The sequence below is a fragment of the Neopelma chrysocephalum genome, unplaced genomic scaffold, assembly GCF_003984885.1.
Source record: "Neopelma chrysocephalum unplaced genomic scaffold, ASM398488v2 Primary Assembly neopelma1_143, whole genome shotgun sequence".
In the NCBI taxonomy this organism is placed as follows: Eukaryota; Metazoa; Chordata; class Aves; order Passeriformes; family Pipridae; genus Neopelma; species Neopelma chrysocephalum.
The window spans coordinates 1,033,286-1,057,091 of record NW_020897805.1 but is presented as its reverse complement, the minus strand read 5'-3'; the positions used below and the strand labels follow the sequence as shown (position 1 = coordinate 1,057,091).

The following is a 23,806-nucleotide window of genomic DNA, read 5'->3' as shown; positions in this document are numbered from 1 at the left end:
TCAACACTATACCATGTTTTGATACCATGAGTTAGAAGACCTTGACCTAAAATATTGCACACCCTTCAGCAGCTGTCCCACAAGACTTTGTGAGCTTTATGGTCACCAGCTTCAGTCTTCTGAGAGGAGACATCCAGGTCAGACCTTCTCCTCAGGTAATTCCCATACCATGGGACTTGCCCTGGATTTATTCCTCAAAAGTAAGATGAGAAATATAACCTTAGAGATGACAGAAGAAAATTTAAGACTAAAACTGTTCTAACTCTAACTTCATGTGGAACAGTTCAGTGGCTAAGCCCTGTCCCCCCACTCAGGACGTTTCACTGGCCACGCTCACAATGCAAAGTGAACCATTACTGCTTATTTAATTGCACCATTTGGGGGGAGATGCTTTTCCTTCAGGTGGCCAGACACACTAGGTTTCAAAACTTCACTGTTCTCACCCCAAGCACTGCAATAGAGGAATGGGTGACCCCAAATAGGCAGGAGATTCACTGCCACCTGCCCACCCACAGAAGAAATTGGCTCATGGCAAAAATGAACAAGAAGTGGAGCCATTAACTGAGCTGCATCCTCAAAAAAGGAAGGCAGCAACCCAGGCCTGCTTGGAGCAAACTTTCAGGCAGGCTGACAATTTAAAACCACATGGTCCTGGATGAAAGGGGGCAGTTCATGATAGATCACATCTATTCAAGGTCCAGACAAGGAAAGCAAACATAGGCTCATTTTACTCATTGTTCTTCTTCCACCAACACCAGGAGAGGAGTGTTGCAGCACTGTTGGAAGAGAAAAAAGAAATGGACAGCAGGCAGGAAAGAAATGGGAGCTATTTATGGAGGATAGCTAATTTGAGCTGTTTACAGACTTCCCCTCTGAAAGCTCGGGTATGGGAGGGTGGGCAGAGAGGTGGTTTCAGCCATTAAAAATACAACGTGAGAATCCATTAATTTTCCATAGAAACAATGTCGTCATAGAAGCGAGACAAATCCGATCAGTCATGCAAATGTGCTGATGTTAAATTCTCAGGCCTGGGTGGGGAATTTGGATTGCCAAAAACACAACAATGAAGAGATGAGAATGAGATCAGTAGCCAGAGTGGCTGCAGCACTGACAGCATGGTGGGGGCATGGGATGTAACCAAAGGCACCCCCAGGTTACAGTGGAGTTCATGCCTCAATCCAGGCATAGGTGTCCCAGCAGAACAAATGAAAAAAGCCATCTTTGCGTGAGATATCAGGAGCAAGGTAAATGCCACATTCCTGCTCTGCAAACCAGCAAGGACCACAGCTCACTCCAGGGAATGAGGGGTTCAGCAACCCACAGGACTGGGACCCTCACAAGCTGCAAAATCACAGCATCAAGGAAAAGCAAGAGGTGATTGATAGCAGAAGAAACGGGTGAGTGTGTCTCGTAGCATAACACAGCAAAGCAGTAGGCAATTCCAGATTTGGAGAAAACTGACCCAGGCAAATGCTGAGCTGTGATGCAGTCTGAAACACAGCATTCATGTTATGTTAATAAGGGCCAAAATAAAAAAATGTCTTTTTCCCCTCCCAACAAAAAAAAACCCCAAAACCAAACCAACGACCAAAGACAAAACAAAAGGAGACCATTAGATTTTATCTCCTTTCTCCCTCTTCTCTCTAAAAACCAAACTTTACAAACACTCTGCAGAGGGAGATACTGCACATGGAAAAGTACAGAGGCACCCAGAGCAGGAGAAATGGAAATCACTCACCCTTCTAGCGAAGCACACCCTTCTTTGCGAAGGATCCAGCCACCATCCTAGACTGGCCTCATCACAAATATTTAGGAGTTAAAAATAACCTTGCAAAATGAAGTGCTGCACCCCCTGCAGTACACAAAACATTGCTAGAGTAACACCTGCAACAAGGATGCTTCCAGGTGAGTCTCACTATCAGCAAAGACACATATGAATGAAACAAAAAAAAAAAAGAAAGAAGAAAATAAGGAGAGGTCAAAACAAATCCCAAGAGATGTTTCACACAGATTCATCCATAAGCCAAAGTACTAGTATTTGTCATCAGAAACAGCTGTTTAGTTCACTTTTCAGTTTGAAAATGCACTGGTTTTACATTTGAAGCCTTTGACGCCACAGTGATGGGAATCCTCGCCACACAAGGGCTGTTTGTGCTTGTCAGGTGGCTGCTGCTGTCCTCAAGCCTGAGAAGGGCTCAGCCCACCAGTGTCTGAGAAAGGGCACTCACATCTGTATATGCACCTCAGAGAAACTCCCCAGACCACCATCTTGCCCAGAAACAGGCGTTTACCAAGTAACTTACCTCAGTCACTGAAACCTGCTCTCTACTGTCATGTAATCCAAAGAGGTGGCTTTCTCAGAAGGGGACAGTCCTGCAGGATACAGTGATGCCCTAGACGGGTACTGTGCTGGTAGCTCAGCACGACACAGCTCAGAGCACAGGCTGCTGAAAGGACACTTGGTTCAGAGAGACACTTGGTTCCAGAGCCCCTAAAACACCACATGCCCCTCTGGTAATTCCCTGTCTGTTTTAAACTCCTATAAGAAAACCTGAAAAAAGTGATTGCCTTAACATTTATATAAAGTAAACAGGACCTCTTGCTTCCCCTTCTATGGCTTATAAGGCTTGCCAGCAGCCTGTTCAAATACCTCTCTGGATTTGCACTGCTAGACACACGGCAGAGGATCAAGTCAGCCTGCCTGCTCCAGCCAGCACTCTTCAAGTCTGCTTCACAATGGTGAGATTACGAGCCCAGCAGCAGCACACCCCTCCCTGAATACTGCACTGTGCAGACATCCCTGTGCAGCACACAAAACCACACTGCTGCCCTCATAGGAGAGATTTCTGTTCTGCCATGGTGTGACTTTTGGGGATGGTCCTGTGCAGGGCTAAGCATTGGACTCAATGATCCTTGTGGGTCCCTTCCAACCCAGCACATTCTGTGACTCCTTCGGGTGGTTCTTTCTGATGTCCCAAAACCTCTTCTTTTCCTTCCAGCCCTATCTGCTCCCCACTCTGCCTTCACTGCTTCCTCACCCTTTTCTGAATACCACTCCCATAAACGTTCTGTTCTTGACTTTCAGTGTTACTGTCCCACATCAGCTAAACTCAGTCACCCAAACATCAACGATCACTGCATTCTCAGTGACTCCCACCCTGGTCTAGCCCATTGCAGTTGGCATGCATAAAGCCAATGTTCTCAATATTCAAGGCCATTTTTTATTGTCCCAGCCACACACACTACAGTGAGCATCTAGGACTGTGTAGCAACCCAATCCTCCCAGTGTACAGAGCTCTAAGGCTTCAAACTTCAGAGGTTGTCACAGGTCGTTATGGAAGCATCAGTTTTGGGTGCAATTTCTCCCCATACGAAATTCCTCTCAAGATTCACACCCAAAAGTCACAGCAGTCACAGTTCTCTTCAACAAGATCTCATTACGTTCTGTTTACTAAGATTTCTCAGAACTGTGCAGAATTGTGCTCTGATCACACCTCAGAGTGTTAAAGTAGGATGTCGATATACCAACATACACATGAAAGACACTAGTAAGAAAGTCAAGGACCTAGTCTTCTTTTGACACAACTCATCCTGCACCAGCAGTGAGCAGCCAGGAAAGCAGTGAAAGGTTAAGTGTCATTACATCCATTCCTCTTATTTATGTAGTAGGTGCACACAAGAAGTTGGTCTTTATCAATACATCCTTTAACATGCTGGTTGCCTGTTTCACTTCAAGCACTTAAATACATCTGGGTGAGGACATGCTCCCACTTCCCAAGTGAGCCAGCTGCACCCTCCACTCGCTCAAACATCAACGATAAAAGCCTGCTCAAGAATATGCATCTGTTTCACGTATGGCTCATACAGTTAATTTAAACAGTTTCCATATGTTGCCAAAAGGCTGTGACCAAATGCCACTTGCAAATAAATGGGGAGATTGTCTGACTTCCACAGAGAAAAGTTTCATCTTGGAGCAACAGCTCCTTTGTTCCCAAGTCTGCCTGGGCTTCCCCAGCCCCTTCTGCAGTCGGATGCTGCTGACTGGTCCAAATGCTGCCTCCTCCTGGGATCACGCCTCTGCAGCAACACACTTTATGCACCACAATGGGCAGACTTTGGACGAGACCTGTAATGAACACCTCAACACATGGAGATCATAGAATCACAGAATGGTTTGAGTTGGAAGGAACTTTTAAAGGCCATCTAGTTCTACTCCCTTGCAATGAACAGGGATATTTTCAACTAGATTAGGTTGTTCAGAGCTCTGTCCAACCTGACCTTGAATGCTTCCAGGGATGAGGTATCTACCAGCTCCCTGGGCAATCTGTTGCTGTGTTTCATCACCCTTTTATCAGGCCAGGCAGTGCAACCACCTCCTGCTCCTTGTTACAGAAAAGTTACTTACTCATAGGACAGCCATGCTTTTTGCTCAGCCCTTATCCAGATATTTCCATCAGCCACCAGGCTGTAACTGTTGGAACTCCTCAAAGCATAAATGAAGCTCTGTGGCTCCATATAAGCTATAATTTCATGTTTCCACATTTTGCTGTGCCACCTGAAGTTAAAATCTCACTTTTAAAGTACCCACAGTGGCTTCCTGCTTAGCTCCAGCCTGGCAACAGGTCACTTGTCATATCAGAGCTGGACCACATCCAAATTAATGGTTTGTAGATGGGAGGACTGTCAGTAAGGCCTTCACTCCAAGAGGTAGATCTAGTCAGGGAAGCAGACAATAAATATCTCTATTTGGAAATGCAGAGGAGGCTATTAGAAGGATTTAAAAATTCAGACAGAGCTTGCTGGAGGCAGGCACCAAAAAGGTGTCCCAAAGAGCCATCCAAAGATATGGTCCTCAGCCTGTCCTGAAGAAGTGAAGCAACTTTTTTCTGGTCACAGAATCCAGGATAGAGCTGGATGTCCCAGCTCCCCATCCCATGCTCCACCATTAGACCATCTGCTGCTGCCCAGCACCAGGGTGCTGGGGTTTCCTTCCCTCTCTTGAGGTTGAAGGGTTTCTACTCCTTGCCACTTCACGAGACAGGCACACTACAGAAAGGGCAGTAGGACCAAGTGAAAGATGAGAGCATCCAGTTCCACATTGTCTTGCACACGGGGCTGTCTCCCCCTGCCCAAGGCAGAGGGATCCACACACCAAAGCTATCCTACTCCTACACCTAGTGGCCATCCCGCAGCATCTCCTCCCTCTTTGGGGAAGTTGTCAGGGACCAGAGACACAGTTAACTAAAAAATCTCCCTCAAATCTGACATCGAGTGAAGCACATGAAAAATTACTCATGCAATTGATTCACACGGTTTCCGTCATTCATAAATTCCTATGCATAAAGGGGAGACATTGGATTTGCACATAATCGACTCAGACAGCTGCAGATTTCCATAGGCACTAAATGTCTGCAGGCAGAAGCCACTCTTCATGTAATCCCGTTAAACAGCTGGACTGAATGGAAATGCTGTGCAATTCAGCATGCTAACAGCAGCCACCTCTGCTTCCTCCACCATTAGTGCAGGGTCCTCTCCAGTTCAGCCTCTTCCCGTGGGTCCAAATTTCAGGAGTTATTTCATGCCCTGAACTCTGCAGGAAGCCTGGAGCACATGCAAGTGTGAGGCTACAGTAATGGAAGGCTGCCCTCAGAAAGCGCTAGGAATGTATCAAGGCTCTCCATCACAGTCTTCTTTGCTTTTGGGGATATAACAGCAGACCATACAAAAGTCTTCTCATGAACAGAAATCAGTACACTGGAGATTGGGTATAGAAGAAAAATCAACACACTGCCATCTCCAAAGGCAAGATGGTGGAATTCATACAAAATATAATTGCTAGTAGATCCAGGTCCAGACTGGAATCAAATGGTCTTAAGACAGGAGGATCTCAGGTGGAAGTTGTTTGCCATTTAAAGACCCTTCATGGCATTCAGCACTGTATCACATCACAGAATATGTGAAGAGCCAGCAAAAAAATATAGTGTTCAGTAATTTGAAGGAGGCATTGTTAAACCTTCATCTTCCAGGGAAGGGCAGAAAGAGAGACCAGTCTGAGCTTCATTCCCTCAGGCATCCAGCAGAAGATGATATCCAATAAGGCTCATGTTACATGCATATGTAAATACAGTCTACCTTTCACACCTCCATAAACTGCTGACTCAGTGCTTTCCAGTCACATTTGATTGTCAATACGTAAAATCTCCTACAACTTCATGGAAACTGGAGGGTCTCTCAGGGAAGATTAACTACAGACAACTGTCCAGACAAGCAAGCAGGATGAGACAAACACATGCACAACAGGAATATCATCTCACTGTAGATGGTATGCACCTTGCAGAATTGTTGATTATACTCCCAGAGGCAGCTGGGTTTAGCTCTGCTTCTCTTCTTCCTTTCCAATCACTTGTTCCTATGGTCTCTCCTATGCTACCACAAGCCTTCACATGACTGGAAAGCAACACAATAAAAAAAGACTTGGTTCTTAGTAAAAACCAGTTTGTTCCCAACCAGATCAGTCCCTCTGTGCTCAGTTCCCACAGCTCACTGATACTGGGAGAAGGAAGATGGAAGGAAGGACTGTCTTCCTCAGCAGGAGCCCAGTTTTAAGTCAGAATAAAGTGGCCATGACTGCAGCATCAGTGGACATGGCTGGCTCAGAGAGCAGAAGTAGCCCTTCTGAGGCAGTGGATGGACTTCTACTTGAGTATGCCCATCCCTCCCTTTCCAGCTTTGTCCCAAAAACAAAGCATCAGTCAGAGATACTCATCCCAGGCCTTCACAAACATTCACAAGATTACATTATAAATATTAACTATGTAAATATATAAATATACACCATAAATGCTTCTGCTGGCCATCCCTCTCTGAAACACCTCAGCTGCACCCTGTGCATTAGTCTGGTCTGTGTCAGAGCTCTGTTCCCCACTTTGCAGCAGCAAGTACTTGGCACTTTTGCAAGTGATCCATATGTCAAACACCCAGAAAAGCACAAAGGTAACAAGGAGCTTTTTTCACCCTTGCTCAGTGTGCACCTCCCTAGCTCTGCGAGAGAAGAGAAAAGATCCCTGTCATCATCAGTCCCTGCCACTCTGCTGGATCTACTCCTGAAGCAGTGTCACACAATCACGTAATTATCGACTATCACAACACGTAAGCAGGGTTGGATTGAAGGTATAAAAGCAAACCTCAATTTTGACATTTCTCGGCCTTAATAAAAAGTCTTTACGCAGGGAATGAAGACAGCTTCTTCCTCTGACAAGCTGTTTATGCCCTCTGGATAGCAAACAGTCTTGTGTCAGGAGCGTGCCTGCCTTTGAAGGGGGAGATTGCAGTTTGACAAAAGCAGGGAGCAAAAAAAAAGAGGGGACAGAGCTGCTTTAAGGCAGTTGCCAGGATTTAACAGTGCCAGTAAGGTCTCCCTGCGTTAGCCTTGCTCTGAGACAGTGAAGCCCTTTTTTGGCTCAGGATCTAAAAACACTTTGCAGCCACCAATGGCAGACCAGTGTTAGAGAAAACTCCAGTCCAAAGAACTGCAAACTAGAAACTAGTTCCTTTTCCACAGCCTTCGGCCAGGCCTTACCGTGAGCAACCCAGGGCATCAGCAGGAGCCAGGGTCACCAGCCCCGCTGGAAAGAAAGGAAGGCACGAAAATAGAAAGTGGCTCGTTCTCTGCAGGACACTTGTGCTGGGTTAGAAAGAGGACTCATTGCTCAGGCCTTTGCCTCAGTGGTTGCTGGTTTTCAATCTCTCCTGCTCCTCCAGAAGATGCCATGGATGGGGGATTAGCTCAGCAGGGGAGCCTGAGGGAACAATAGCAAACCCCTTTCCCTCCTGCCATTAGCAGAAAGGATGAGCAAAGAGATTTGCCTCTGGCTCACCTGCTCAGAGCCAGCTCTGGATCAGTGGAAAGCAAAATGCAGACACTTTCCAGAAGGGCTGCCCCATTGAAAAGCATTTCCACCAATTCAGCTATCATAACAAGCCAGCAGCAGCAGATCTGTTCCCCCTCCTGTCAGTTATCCCTCTGCAGCCACATTGACACCCGTCAAATGCCAGTGCTCCCCTGCATGGTACATATCTTGCGCAAGATTAAAAACCACCATAAAGCAGCATGGCCTAACATGGAGGTCTTCAAGCTGAACTCTTCTGATTCCCCTCCAGATTCCGCACAGACCTGCAGTACAGTGGGGAGCAAACCTACATCGACTCTTCGTGCACCTGCAGGAGAGGACAGAGCTCCCTCATCAAAAGACACTGACCAGCTGAAAATAGTCAAATCCACTGGTAAAAAGGGGTATTACCAGGGTCTAGAAGTCTGAGGATGTTTAGAAAAGTAGTATTTAAGGTAGTCCAGAAAACATAACTCAGTTTCCAACATACACGTTCCTCAAACAAAGCAACTAACATGCTGGTCAGGCAGGGTAAGTATGATTCACAGTGTCCTTTCACATCAAAGGTGTTCCTACTGCAGGACATGGCATAGCTGTTACATGGGAACTAGGTGTCATCGGATGGGGAACCATTATTTTCATGACTGGTAATGGCTTCACATGCTAAGCTTGCTTTTGTCTTCTCATCCGACTACACAGGAAAGGTTCCAAGTTCTATGACAGGTGATGGTACAAAGGGTCAGAGAGCAAGGGAAAGGGGGAACACATCAACATATTTCTCTGGGCTTGTTGCTAGTACACCCTTTTACATCCACACACTAGATGTTGAAAATCAATCATGACTCATTTGAAACTTCATCTGCTCCACTAGTCCTAAACAGAAGGCAAGCAGCCATTGGGGAAGTTTGAGGAAGAAAACCCAAGGAACTTCACAAATCTGGAATGATGAATAAAACCCAAAACATTCCCCTGAAGAGAAAAACCAATGCATTACACTAAATACACATGCTTCTGCCATTAGCAGAGAATACTGAGTACAAGGTAGCTGAAGGAGGTGCTCTGCCACTGCATGCTTGCCAGGTGCCATCAGAATGAGGATAGGTTGTGAACTTTCACAAGCTAGGAAGTGCTCCTATCAATTGCTCTTTAAAGCTGCTCTTCCTGAGTCACCCCCATCTCCTAAGAAGAATTCCAAACCAGCTGAAAGCCAGTTATAAGCTCATATGATCTGCTGCAGAGAAGATTTCTACAATTTCTAAGCAATTTCTACAAGGCATGGAGCATGGCTGCCTGCTACTGCACCCAGTCTTTACCCTCCTTTTCCACAGCCAGTGTGATCTCAGAGTCCTTAAAGAAAGATTTTCCTGCAATAGCAAAGGATGAGCATTTTCTGCTATTAAAAACAGTTGAGGTTCTCTGAATCTCCCCAAGACAAAAGACAACATGTGGAAAGCTTTGGTATAAGAGGAAACAAGAATGGAAATGGGTAGGCAACACTAACAAAACCTCTGAGACACCAGATGCACTGACTCACAAGTGAATAAGGAAAGAGCAAAGGGATGCTGCAGTTAAGCTCTGGCACTTCTCATCCCAGTAGGCTACAGATGCTAAAAGCTTACACAGGTTCAAAAAGCAAGCTGATGGAAGACAAAGCTATCCAAGATCACTAAAGACAATGAGCCATCTCTGGACTGGGGATTGTGGAGTCTATTGCAGCCAGTGAGACTTTTTGGATGTACCACTCCGTTTTACCCTACTCTTCTACATCTCCTTAGGCATTTACTGCTACCCAATGGTAGCAGTATATATGGATATAAGTTATTGAGTTTGTTTTGAGGCAGATCAGTCATTCTTAAGTATTAACAGTACATTTCTAAGGGATCATTTTAGCTTTAGCAAAGCTCCAGATATAAAAGAATAGATTTATAAAAGGCCTTTAGCAAGTATTTTCTGAGTGCTTATCCTTACCTTTTGGCTCCCAACTAACGTTAAAATTCTGGTCTGAACTGCCTTTGGTGGAAAAGGATAATTTTTATAGGGGGACTTAAATAAAATGGCAGGATGTAACCAACTCTCTGGGATGATACTTTTCTTAGAGAGAAGTCACGGTAAAACATGCACTATGTTGAACACTGAATGACAGGGTAAGTTTTATAAGAAGGGAATAACAATGTAGTTACCATCTGGGAAACTAGTGAAGATGCAGAGCCACAGACCAGTCCTCATGGTTGGAAAACTCAAATTCCCCCCACTTACAGTTTTATTTTGGCCCAGCTCAGAGAGGGACCTGCCAACCGCAAAGCACCACAAATGGTTTCAAAAGTGGAAAGGTGTTCAGAAGACCTCGCCTTGAGGGTCCAACTTCCAGGCAGCAAGAGAGGAAGAGAGAAAATGCACGGCTGAAATCAGCCCAGACACATTCAGCTTGGCCAAAGCCTCCAGCAGTGGGATTTACCCGGAGCTTAAAGCAGTTCTCTGCGACCCTTTTGTCACAGGAGTGTAGGTACAAACAAACAGTAGCTGGGACAAAGGGAGGCAACACACATTTTATTAGTAAAAAGTTAATCAGCTTAAAGTGTGCAACTAAATAAGCAAAGCTTACATTAAAGTGACCCACCAAGAAAAGATGCCATGGAAATAAAGTTATAGGAAATACAATATAGTCTCTATGTTCTTTTGTAATCTGGAACGATAAATATTCATGATTCTGGGTTAATGGGGTACACAGCTCTCAGCCACCACAATAGTTTTTTGTTTATTCTCAAGACCATGAACTTTGGAACCATGAACCTGAATTTCAGGACTCTGTATTCACGCATGTTAGCAAAATCTGGGCAAGGCAGGGGGATGGAGACAATGCCAGGACCGGCTTGTGACAGTGTAACGGAGTTTGCTGCAGTTTTTGATAATGAGTAACAAGAGCTCCAGGATGCACAGAACTTCTGGTATATTCATCATCCTCTCTGCCTCAACACCAGCAAAACAAGGGGAGAAGAGGCACCACCTGCAACATAACCTCATCCTTCACCTTCAGCCCCTTCAGGACATGGCTCATTCCAGGGTTTCTCTCCAGAGGACAATGGCATCCTCAGGCCAGCCCTAAAGGAAGCAGCAGCTGACAGCATCACAGAGCAGCACCACGGAGCAGAGGAAAGGTACTTCCCATGTAAGAAGCGGAAGACCTGCATGCTTCTGAACACAATCCCTCGAGGCTTCACATTAACTGGAAGGACATTTTGGCATTCTGAAAACAGTCCTGCAGGGAGGGGTTGCTAAGATCCAGCCCTGCATTCACACCAGACAGTAAATATCGTTCCAAAGCATACTTTCAAGAGTCCCAAGCCCCCCTAGCCAGACCTGCATCCAGTTGCTCCTTTGATGGTGCCACCTTCTGGTGACAGCAACATTACCAGCCTTCCCAGTTCTGCTATGAGACCTTCCAACATCTCTACTCCAACTTGCATTAATACGTACAGATTTCCATTCCCCCGTTCAAGGTATTTCAGGAATCTCTGGGGTTAATGAAGGACATGAGGAAACTTTAAAAACAAAAAAAACCCCAAACCCACAACAAACAAACAAAAAACCAAACACCCAAACGAAACCAACAAAACCCACAAAAAACCCCAGCACAACCACCACATATAAACTCAAAGTTCAAAGTCTTGAGAGCAGTAAGAGGAAAACAACTTTAAATGCTTGATCAAATGCATTTTAAGACATTTGAGCTTGTTGTGGTTTTTTTCCTCACATTTGCTCACAACTAAAAGCAAAGACTATTAACCAGTAAGGTCTTCAGGAGTTTTCTAATGTATCCAACTCACTAAAGTATCCACCCTCTTTTCCTATAAAACCTTCCCATTAGCTTTTCCCTCTTCTCCCGCATAATGTAGTGAACCATCAAAGCAAGCCTTCAAACAGCCTGGCACCAAATAGCCTGTCTTGCTGAGAGCTGGGAGCACAGCTGTCCACTCTGCACCACTGTGGATCAGTCTGCCTGGTCTGCAAACAGAGTTCATACCCCTTCACAAACCCCTTGGGGTTTAATTGCCTGTTTTATGGAAAGTGCAGCCTAGGATTTGTAAATAAATTGGATCTGCCCTTCCTGCATCTTCCTTTAGAACAGTCTAGATAACAACCCTTGCCACAACAACCTCTGTTTCTCCTTTCAGCAGAGCTCATCATTCTGATCAGCTGAACCTGATCAGCACTAGGCCAGGCAGTGCAAAGGCCAGCTATTGCTTCAGAATACACCTTCTTGTAACAATACAAAAGTCTAAGAGAAACAACGAGCCCTTAGATTTTAAGCCTTTGATGCTTCAATTGCAATAGTTCAACACAGGACTAGCATAGAACATTCATATATACAGAAGAGGAATTTAGTAAAAACCATGCAAGTTGAGAAAATAATACAAAAGGTGAAAGTGTACTTTGGAAGAAAAACTATTTCTCCAACTACTGAAATATCTGCCTTGAATCATAGAAAGGCTCTGTCTAATAATCAAATACATTAGTAAACAGCAACAGCCTTCTCAAAAACAAGGTGTCTTGCTGAGACTGCAAGTATTTAGCATTTAGGTTTCTAATATTTTATCTTTGCATGGCTGCATTAGCACGGAGATGGCTGTCCAGTGGGAGAAACACACAAATGTGCACAGTAGGAGGGGAACTGGTTGGGAAGCAAACACTTTCCCCGTTCCCTGTGAGAATTTTGCACTGAATGCTGAAACAGGAGCCACCCCCATGCTTTCCCACTCAGCTCCAAGGACATGCCTCTTCCCCCTCACACTTGCCATAATGTACCTCCATGACGACAAGCCAGTGGGACAACCCAAACCTGGCAGGTTCTTCTGTTTCACCATAAAAGCAGGAGTATCCAGCCACTGCCACAACCCAGAAGGACAGAAAGAGCAGGCACACATGATGGTTTGAGGCTCTCCTTTTCATGCATGCTTGCAAACCCCATGGCAAATACGTCACACCTCTGCCAGGAGATGAGGGATTGTACAATGGGCAAAGAGAGCAAAAGACAGAAAATGCTCTTTTCAGCATCAAAACAAAAGAGGGCAGCCAGGAGGTTTTACTCCTCATGTCAACATCCTATTACCAACCAGCAGTTTGCCTTGACAACAAAGCTTTCCAAGAAAGGGCAGACACTTGGGCACTTGAGCAATGGCTGTAGGTGACCAGCTCTTTGCCCAGGAAATAGAAAAAAAAAAGACCAAAAAAACAACTAGAATATCACATATCACCTTCCTACTGAAGCATGACAAAGAGGAGAATATATGGCAGAAGAGGCCAACAAGGGGAAAAACAGAAATCAATAGGATCTAACAGAGCGTGACGGAAAATCACTTCCCCCATAAAAAGAGGTTACTTACCAGGTTAATGAATCTTTTCTGTTCTGTACTTAGACACCCAGGAAATGGAAGGGGTCACAGGAGCAGTGTGGGTGGGAATACAATCCCTAGAACATGCTTTCAAGAACAATCAAAGGTTAGAGATTAAATCCAGGCAGCGGTCAACTGCACAACACATCAGCAGCTTGATACAGGGGCCAGCTGCAGCTCAGAGCCTCACTGAGCAAAACACACTTCCAACATCAACAGCCCAGCAAATAATAGGCTTCTCTTCCAGGGCAAAACCAGACTGGCAGGCCACCCCTGCCCCCTTAAAGGGTCAGCCACAAGAGCCAGAGCATCTCTGCTTGCCCAGGTCAGCAGTACCAGTATGGATGAAACAAAATAGTCTGTGTGTCTCTGATGTAACTGCAATAGAAACACAAAAAACAGACTGCACCAGAAATCACAATGTGCAAATAACTCAGAAAGCTCTGGGCTCAGTGGCCAAAACTTCTCAAAACTCACTCTTATATAAAGAGCTGTGCCTTAACTTTGTTGGGAACACACAGGCAGACAAACGAACAAAGAAGCATCTGGCAGGGCACAAGCTCTGGTGATCACAGAAGGCTGAACTAGACCTCTGGAGCATCCAGCACATCCAAAGCCAGATGCATACAACTTTGAACTGCAGTTTCTTCTGACTGGAGCCCTACTGACAGGCCCCATAAAGGAAGCACAGACTCCTGCTGCTTTATCGCTCCCCTGCCCACTTCTAGTTTGAGCTACTGACAACAAGCAACCCAAGGAATAGATCTACTTAGGTCCAAGGTAGTCAGTGAAGGAAATACAGGTGCAAGACTTCCATCCTTTTCTCAAGGCCATGACCTCGTAGGTCACTATATTAGGTTCCCCCACTGCCTGCAAGAATCATTTACCAATGGATGTTTCTCAGTCCAATTTACCAAGGGATGTTTCTCAGTCTGGGGCCTCTTGACTCCAGTACAGCTTAAACATCTCTGCCATGCAGCTGTACAAGCTTCTCTTGCAGCAGTTGCCTTGACTGCTACCCAATTTCTGTGACAAAGTCATGGATAACACAGCCAGAAATCCCCTTTGTTATTCATATTTGATGTAGTCTTAGGGTAGACTCGTTGCATAGGGTAGCAGTTTGAATCAGAGTTCCATGTCACATCATTTGCCCAAGGAACTAAATCACAAGCTCCAAAGCAGACCTAATGCTGGCATTTCTGTAAGAGCATGTTTTGAATTTGCAAGTCTAGTGAGTTTAAGGATTTTTATATCTGAGGAATTTCAAAGCAAAACCAATGCCTTACTGAACCAATTCCTGCATCACACAGCATCCTGCCAACACACGCAGCAGTGTGGACAGACCTCCACTTCCACAGCAAACGTCTGCCCCTGGAGCAGGGACAAGCCCTTCTGCAGGTACAGCCACTGTAAGTGGGAAACAGGGCACAGTTTGTAGCTACATCTCTCTCCTTCAAAGTCAGCTCTCTGAAATTCTCACCTGAAATTCAGCATGCAAAATGCCAAAAAAACCCAGCCAATTTTGCCAAAGTTCTGAGCAACTGAAAGCACTGCTGATTAGGCAATGCTATTTGCAGGCAATGCTATTTAAGTTCACAGTCACGCTGATGAAGAGTGTGAGACTGGGAACACCCACAGCTATGACATGAAAAGAGGAGAAAGCACTCAGTACTGTATCAACCAGCTTCTTCTAATAAAGAGACTGAGGGACTCAACTGTACTCCAACACCAGCTTTCAACACGAAGAGAGAAAGCACTCAGCAGACTTGAACTTCTATCTTTTAACACTGTGGTATGGTTTGATCTGTGAACAGCTTTGGGGTTTGTGGATGGAGAAGTTACACAGATGCTTTTTGCTTGAGTGCTGACATTTACATGAACACAAAATGACTTGAGAGGATGCGAATTTCCATTTGGATCTAAAGCTGACCTGATTCATGGACCAGCAGCAGCTGTGGGTCTCTGACAATTTGTACCACTCAAACCAGAGGCTTGAGAAACCAAGATTTACCAATGCCTCGAATTTCTTGTGGGCTTCCTTCTCATCATGCAGTTAGAGATTTCTCTCCATCGCAAGCCAGGCTGACACAAACTGGCCAAGAAAGAGCAATTAATCATTGAGAGTTCTTTAATCAAGGGCTTCCTTGCACATTTAAGCAGTTTCTATTGGCAGGGAACCTTCCTGTTCAGGAAGTGCTAGAGTGGGTCTGAACATCAAAGTACAGGTGCCCTTGGAGATCAGCATTTCTGGGAGCTCAGCTACAACAAAGAAGAAAAAAAAAGACAAAACCAAACCCAGAAGACCTAATAGCTGAATCAAAACAACAGCCACTTTCTGCTCAATCATCTGTCTCTTCTCAGTACTGAAAACACATTTCAGCGCTAGTTGAAAGCAGTTTTGTTGCAGATTAATAGCTGCAATACTCATGATGCAGGAAAACCAGGTCATTCAGTGTCAGAGATACCTCTTTCCTTCCAAGGTTGCCTGTCTCCAAAACACCATACTGCCCTGTTAGGTCAGTGTCCCCCCAGTCCCAGCGTCACCTCCTCAGCACAGACAGCTCTGGACTCTGAAACACATAAGCCAGCCCTACCACTCCCCTCCTGTTCCTCAAAGGGAAGGGGAGGTGGGCACAGCAGCCCACCTATTACAGCAAACAGTGTGCTGCACAGAACTGTCTGATAAAGCACAGCACAGCAGGTAAATTCACAACAGGGCTGCTGTTGGGTGAGCAAGGACAGAAGAACCTACTGACCTCCGGGAGTTACTGCTGGGGTAGGAGAGGAGATGAAGCAGCCCACAGCTTGGGGAGAAAGCACTGCAGAACACCTGAGGCAGAAAGCAGAGAAGGATCTGAGCAATCCTCCAGGCAGGGTCTGGAGAGGGCTCCAGCAAAAGGGAGATGGAGGAACACCTGAAATGGATTGGTAGGAAACACAGAGGGAAGCAAGCAGAGAGCACAAAGGTCTCTGCAGCAAAGGCCACGGGGAAAGAAAAGAAGGAAAATAAAGTATTAGAGAAAGCAGGCTAAAATGTATCAGCGTATGAGGCACATGGCACCGGCAATTTCCCAAGAACTAATGTGTGAGCCTGAACATGTTGCAATGGTTATCTATAGTCACACAGCTCTTCCCCAGCCTGGGGCAGCAGCCACTCACCTGGGAGACACCCACAGGCACAGTTTTAGCAGGAGGAAAGAGGTGGCTTACCAGTAAAATGCACCTACTTCTTGTGTTACTCATCCAGCAAGGCATAGGCACACTACACAGAAGGTTAGGGCAGGAACAGAACAAAAGCTCCAAGCACAACTGCAAAGGTATAATGTAATTACACAAGTAGAAAGTGCCTCCAACCAAAATCCTCGGCTTTGTGGACATTTGAGCCCTGGAAGACTTACAGCACAGTTTCTAAGTGACTTTGTCTGGGACTCTGTGACTTACAAATCTTATGCCACAGAACAGCTGAAGAACAAGCCACCTTCATTCATCCAACCTGTGTAGGCTATGGTCAAGGGCAGACACCTGTGAACTGCACCCAGACTACAAAGTTCAATAAAAGCTCTGGAGAAGTATCCATGACAACTCCAAGAACCTCATCCCCATCCCACAAGTCTTTTTTAAGGAAACTAAACAAAACAGTAAAAGTCCCCTGTCCTAAATTTGCCCATCCCTTGTTCTGTCCACTGTTAAATCCCAATGTGAGGTATAACACTGAGGATTACATCTCATGCAGGACAAGCAGATCCAACACATCCCAAAAAGTGTCAAAAATCAACCATGATTTAGTCAGATCCCAAGAAGATGTATAAATACTGGAAGGACTTCAGACTCAGATCTGAAGTCCCAGTGATTATAAGGTTTTGCTCTCAAATTCCCCAGGCCAGAGGCTTCTCTACTTGGGAATCTCAGGTGAAATAAAAGGGCTGGTGGCTATTATTTCTTCAAGCCACAGCCATTAGCTTATGCTTGGCTAGAATTATAGTAAAAGTCACCTTAAACCTTCCCTTTGAGGAGGAAGCTTCTGCTGCAGCACTACCTCACTGCAAAACACCTCCCCAATAGCAAACAGCTGCATCATTGAAGTGTGACTCCAGTAGTTTTCACCCACCTGTTTTTTGTTCCGTAACTGCTGTCACCTCCCCAAAGCAGGTAAATTAAAGACTGAACAGTCTGGTCTCTCTTTCTTTCCCAGACCACCCAAAAAGGCTCAGTCAACTTCCTCCTTGAGTATTTAACCCTTCCTGCAATGTACCAGGAAAAAAATGTAAGGAGAATGATTGCCAGTGAGACCTTTCTCGTTCCTCTATAAAAGTTTGCATCGGCTCAGTAAATAAGGAATCCACAGACTGAGTCATGTCCCAGACTCTTCTTTCAAAGCACTCCTGTAAGCATTGGTAGCAAAGAGAGAAAACTTTCTTTTCTGGAAGGCCACATGCCTTCTAATGTCAGGAGACCAGGATTCAGCTCCCAGCACTGCCACCACCAGAGTGGCTGCCCTTGGGTAAGTCTATAGCTCCCACCACCACCACCTACAACTCAGACCCCACACCAGAGGCATTTGTACCTTAACCACAGCTGCACTACTGCTTTCCATGTCAGCCCAGAGGCTTCAAAGCTTTATAGAAAATCTGTAAGATGCAAATGAGATTGCTCCACAGGCTTCTATGATTCCTAAGCAAAGGGCAGGTTGGCACATGCTCTGCCAGTGCTCCCAACATTGTCAAACCAAACAGGACCATTTGAGAGACTGCAGGAAGGCCCTTGTCAAGAGTGGGCTGGATCCATAGCACAGCCTGCAAAGAGCTTTCAAGTTGCCCTGTTAACATTATGGATTTGTGCTTCCAACAGGGAAAGCAGCATCTGCATCCCACTCAAAACCCAAGCAATATTCAAATGACCCCAACTTTACAGATCCTCTCTCCTCTTTCTCATTTGATTACCCCCTCAAGGCTTTCAGTTCCTAATAGCAAATTCCTCAGCTGCCCATAGAAATGTCTGCACCACAGCCCCAATGAAAGTGTGCTATCTTCAGAACAAAAGCCACTGCGCCTGTGCAGAGGAAGAGGTGCAAGGAAAAGAACGACAGTGAAGCACAGTTTACATCTCTCAGGACAGGACTCAGTGTGAGTCCTCTAAATGCATGGGGCATTTAGAAACTAGTGGATCAAATCAGCAGGTCGAACAGGAACATGGATGCACAGGAACACCTTGTGACTGGGCAAGCAGCATCCACACCTGAAGGAGCAGCAGCTTGCAGGAAAAGATGTACTATCATTGCCAAACTGCTTCTCTAATAACTTTTCTAGTTACAGTGTAAGAAACCAGGAGATACAGGACCACTACTCAGTTGGTGCCCTCTCACACCTCTTGCCTCAGTTCTTCCCCTTTTGAGCTCACATCCTAAGTACTCCACAAAATCCTTAGGGACTAGCTCCCTTTCTAGGTGCTATCTTCCTGCCAGAGTCCTGCTCTGTTTTGTAGCCTCCCCAGGCCAGGCTCTGCCCGCTCAGAGCACTGCAAGCAAAAGTCATCAAGAGATCAAAGTCTTACGGAAAGAAGCTGAGCTTGCTTGCAAGGCTCATTTGTACCTATATGCAACTCCTCCTTGGTCTGGCTTTCCTCAGCAACAGAAACGCTCCTGAAGGGCTCTTGAGACATGCACAAGCAGCAGGAGCCCAAGACCCTTTTGGCCTGTGCCTCAGGAGCATATGGCTGGGCAGGCAGCTCTGCCAGTCTCCTAACATGAAGATATGCACAGAGAAACACTGCATTTGGCCTGGGAGTCAAGGCATGTGGGTTGGCCTGTGACCGGACTCAGTCAGCCTCTAGTCAGGACATGTCACACCAGAATAAACTGCCCAGAGCAGAGAGAAATGGGACTCCAACACAGAACACCCTCAGTGGACCCTGGAAGGTGAGATACTGAGGGAAACGTCAGGTCTTGAAAAGCAACACTGCACCTCCAGCTCAAAAAGGGCAGGAGGTACCATGCTAGGAGCCAAAGCACCCAGGAACCAAGATGCTGAGACCAAACTGCAGTTTTTTATCCACCCCTGCTGATTTGGCAAATAGCAAAGAGCTTCACGGCAGGTTTGAGCTGGAAGGAAGGGGTCATCAAGCCTGTACACATCCAGGGGACAAGTTATTCAGTGCCCAGCTCTCCTTCCTATTTACACCTCCCACCTCCCCTTGTTGACATAACTTGGATGATACCATCTCCAGAGGTCACTTTGAACCTCAGGGATTCTGCTCTTCACCTCAGATTAAAGTTTGTATAAACTCACACCAAAATAACTACCAGAACAAATTACAGCCTATTCAATTCCTTTGGTTCCAGTTTGCCTGAGGAGCCCCAGAAGGACATGCTTGTTTTGTTTAGAAGGCATCCATAGCTCCTCTTGCTGCCTGCCTGTCACGCAGCCTCACTCAGACCTGCACACTGGGCAGGGTGTCCTTAATTGGATCCCCTGAGCAGCAGATCCATCCAAAGCACATGTCAGGCTTATGACACTTTTCCATCTATTACAGAGCAGATCTGGGCAGAACCTTTGCACCGTTCCCTTTGAAAAGCTCCAGTGACCTGCTGCAACACTCAGCAAAACCTACCTCAGAGTCAGCACTGCTACCTTCCCTGGCAACTCAACCTGACAGTGCAGCCCCGTCTCAGATGCCCTTTGATCAGCCGTTCAGGAATATCCCCCTTTCTTTCTGCCATATAAAAAGGCAGGAAAGCAGCCACATTAGGAAAAGAAAATCCTGGTTGGCTGGAGTTAAGAGCTTGAGCAGCAGTGGAGTGATGGCCCATCAGCTGAGCCCTGGTAATTGGGCATATGTTGATACCAGTACCTCAGTGGTTGCAATGACTTAGGTTACTGCCCTGTGCTGTCCCTCCTGCCTTGCTGCAGGAGACTATTACATCCTTTGCTAATGCAACAGAGAGGAGCGTGTGCCAGGCTTTTCACTCCCAGTCTAGCAGATCAACCATCGCCAGTCTGCACTCAACCTCAGGGCATGAGCTGCAGGGGTGAAGAACTGCCAAGTTTTCATGTCATAACCTGCCAGTTCTAAATCCATCACAGCCTCTGGGTCAGAGCCATTAGCCCGCAGGAAAAAAAAAATGTAAAGCACTGTAGTTTTAACAGCTTTGAAAATCATGTAAGCATTTTGTCTTCACAATGGGCTAAGAGCCTGCATTCAATCTGCAGCCACAAGACCATGCACAGGAGCCTGTGCCTACAGCAGCGATGGAAACATCACCACAACTCTCACAGTTCCAGCTCTGTTTCCACAGACCATCAAAAACTCTTCCTCACAAAACATACTGGACACCTGAGCTCTTCACAGTAGGTCTGCAATCACTGCCCTCTCTCCAGTCATGCTTCTCAACAGATACCGACACTGTCCCACGACTGAAAGAACTCAGGCCCAAGAAAGTTAAGAAGAATTGTCACAGTTATAGCTCATCAGGAACAGAGTGTGACAGACTTCCCAAACAGACATTAGACAACAGCTCTGACAGGCCCTCTTGGAGGGACAACTCCATTAACAGTGTCTTCACCTTGTCTCACTTGCAGAAACAGATCTCTTCACTTATTAATCCTAGCTGAACTAACCCTTTGAGATGGTGTTTGCAGTAGTGAACACCTGCCTAGCTCCACTGATGGTCTAGGACTGGAACAGGAAAAAGGCTGCGAATGCAAAGCAGGGTCTAACACAGGTCCACATGGTACAAGTCTTGTTTGGTTTGTCTTGGGGCTAACTTTAAAAACTGGAACCATTCAGTGCACAGAGATAAGTACATGGCATGTAAGGAGTGTCCTGTTCCTTAAGTGCTCTGCACTTCAGGTTGATGCAGCCACATGGAGAGAAACTGGATCAGAGACCCTGGAAGCACAGCCAGTCAGGACAGACTGAAAGAATCAGAGTCTCTTTCTTCCACAGAAAAGACTGAAACTTGAGAAAGCTGGTAATGGTGCTCACCAGTACAAGAGGCTGCAGCAAAGCAGTGTCCTCCACGCACACACAGACTGGGTGAGAAAGGCAGACTCAAACTACAGTGCTGGAGCCTCAGGTCAGACAACAAGGAAGCCAAAGCAATGCTGGGCTAGGCTGCCTGGCAGCCCCCACCACAGACAGCTGTGTGCCAACACCATCAGAAACACCAGCCTGGTCCTGAGTTCCAGAAAAGGAATCACCCGTGTGACCTCCACAGGTCTTGTTCATTCCTCCCTTTCTATCAGAAAGAAGACATTGGAAAAGCATGAGAAGCAAACACTGAGAAGTCAGAAAATAAAGATAATTTCTGCCATTTATCCTGCCTGAATTAACAGGAATAACACACAAAGTTTTTCTGTCCACCATGAGAGGAGGTGTTGATGTACAACAAAGAGAGGCTGTCATTGGCAGTCCAGGGTCTTCTCTGTGTGCATGTAGAAGCAAGAGGGAAAGTGCTTAGGAGAGGGGGTACTTCAGGAGAGAAAAAAAAAAAGCGTCCTGCAGCAAAGGCAGGCAAATGGAAGCTTGGGAAAATATTTTTTCCCCTTTTCTGCCACAGGTTCCCTGTCAGATGTAGGGAAATCATCAAATGAAGTAAATGTTCTCTATGTGGTCCTTAAAAGAGCATTCCTCATCCTTCGCATATTTGACCTGACAGCAACACTCAAGAGTCACAAGTGCAAGTGAGGCACACTGGAGATGCTATAATTTGGAGGAGAAAGCAAGGAAACATTTTCAGACAGGAAGACTGAAGCACTGTACCTGTAGCTCTCTAAGTCTAAATCATAGCTGTGCCATTAACAATTAGTTCCATCGGAAAGAGAGAGATCAATTCATTACCATTTAGAAGGAGACACAAATACAGTACAGACCAAACCATATATCAAATGACAGATGACTTGCTGATCAAGGGAATGTTTTGCACAAAAAAATATTCTGTGGAGAGGACTGAGCTGAAATTTGGAAGAAAACCTACCACACTCAGCCCACGTACAAGGCCAGTTAAACTTGCTGTACCAGGCAGAGGGGCTCTGATAGACATTACCTTGACAGAGCTCATCTATGTGAGCAGATACAGCTGCGAGTCCCCCAAAAGCAGGCAGGACAGAGCTGATAACGAGGGAAGCTATCACCAAGGGACACTAAGGAACAGGTAGAAGCAAATTTGGGGGGGCTAAACCCTAACCCAAAAGACCAAGAACACCACACACAAAGAAACTGCTTTTTTTCAACTCCTACAATACTAAGAAAACAGGACTGTGCACAAAGTTATTTGTAAATGGAACATGACAATCGAGATACCAGTTGCCAATTTCCCAGCAGAGAAGCAATTCATAAGACCATGACATTCTCTGATAGCTGGAACCAAAAAGAATTACAGTCACAACAAGAGTACCTCCCAGTTTTCCAAAGAGAAAAGCTGGGTCCACGTTCCCTTTAAATTAAGGGAATTCAACATTAGGGACAACGGCAGCTCCTGAAGAAATGAAATGGATAAAAAGGGTTGTAACGAACACAGAACTGAGTGCATTTTTAACAGGGGAACGAAAAACTTCAAGGGGATGGAGGGAGCAGCTGGAGGCTTCCTGGAGAGGATGCGGCAACTCGTACACAGGCAGCTCGAGAGTACCTGGATCCCCTGGGAGGCCGGGCTATGCCTGAGGCGGGTCTCACCAGCTCCCTGCCGCCGGGGAGCCCCGGAGAGCCCCGCCGCGCTCCCGCCGCTCCGGGGCACGCACCGCAACTTCGGGCCGGACAGAGCTCGGGACAAGTTGGAACAGCTGCCAACAGGCTGCAAAAATGCACAGAAAAAGCCAGTGGGGGCGGCGGGGGGAGTACGGGGGCAACCCCGAAATGCAAAGCACGGCCGCACATTTCCCTGGCTTTGCAGAGGGGATCTCGCGCGGGAGGGAGGGGGACAGGTGGGGGAACGAAGAGATGTGGGAGTTGAGGGCGACCTAAAAAAAAAAAAGCCAGGCACAGCCTCCCAGCCGGGGCTGCAGCCCCCCGGCAACGGGGACAGCGGGGCGCAGGCTGGGACAACCAGAACGCTCCCGCACCGGCGGGCCGGGGAGCGGCGGGGGAGCTCGCCGGGCGTCCGCGGGGTTCGGGAGGGCACCGGGATGCCAAGGCGGCTCCGGCCGGGCCGGGGGGCTCCCGCCGCCGCCAGGTGAGCCTGGGCACAGTCCGGCCGGGCGGCCCCGCGGCACCGAGGAGCGCTCCGCGGGGACACCTGTCCACCACCGCCGTGCTTCCAAACTTTCTCCCGGAGTTGCAGCCAGCCCGCTTCCCTACCGGCTTTGCAAGGATCGCGGTACTCCATCAGCTCTTCTGCCGTCTCCGGCTCCCTCAGCGTTAAGGAGGCTCCCGGTCCGGCTGTCCCCGCGGCAGGTAGGATGAGCAGGGACAGCAGCAGGCGGCGGAGCGGGGCGGCCCCGCGGCCCATGTCGGCGGAGCGCTGCGGAGCGGAGCGGAGCGGGGCGGGGCGGGCGGGCGGCGCGGCTGCCCGGGGTGCGGGCACTGCGCGGCGGG

At 46.8% G+C, this 23,806-nt stretch overlaps 1 protein-coding gene across 3 annotated transcripts in view; it reads right to left on the bottom strand.

The window, feature by feature from the left end:
• Positions 1–23,732, bottom strand: part of TLL2 (tolloid like 2) — a 90,853-nt gene extending 67,121 nt beyond the window's left edge. For 2 of the 3 annotated variants that reach the window (XM_027700162.1, XM_027700163.1), the window contains exon 1: positions 23,570–23,732. In XM_027700162.1, coding sequence (XP_027555963.1) covers positions 23,570–23,720 — 151 coding nt within the window. In that variant the 5' untranslated portion in view covers positions 23,721–23,732. Of the gene's footprint in view, positions 1–22,904; positions 22,965–23,569 lie in introns of those variants that run through there. The other variant, XM_027700164.1, reaches the window with a different exon arrangement.
• Positions 23,733–23,806: the final 74 nt, after the last annotated feature.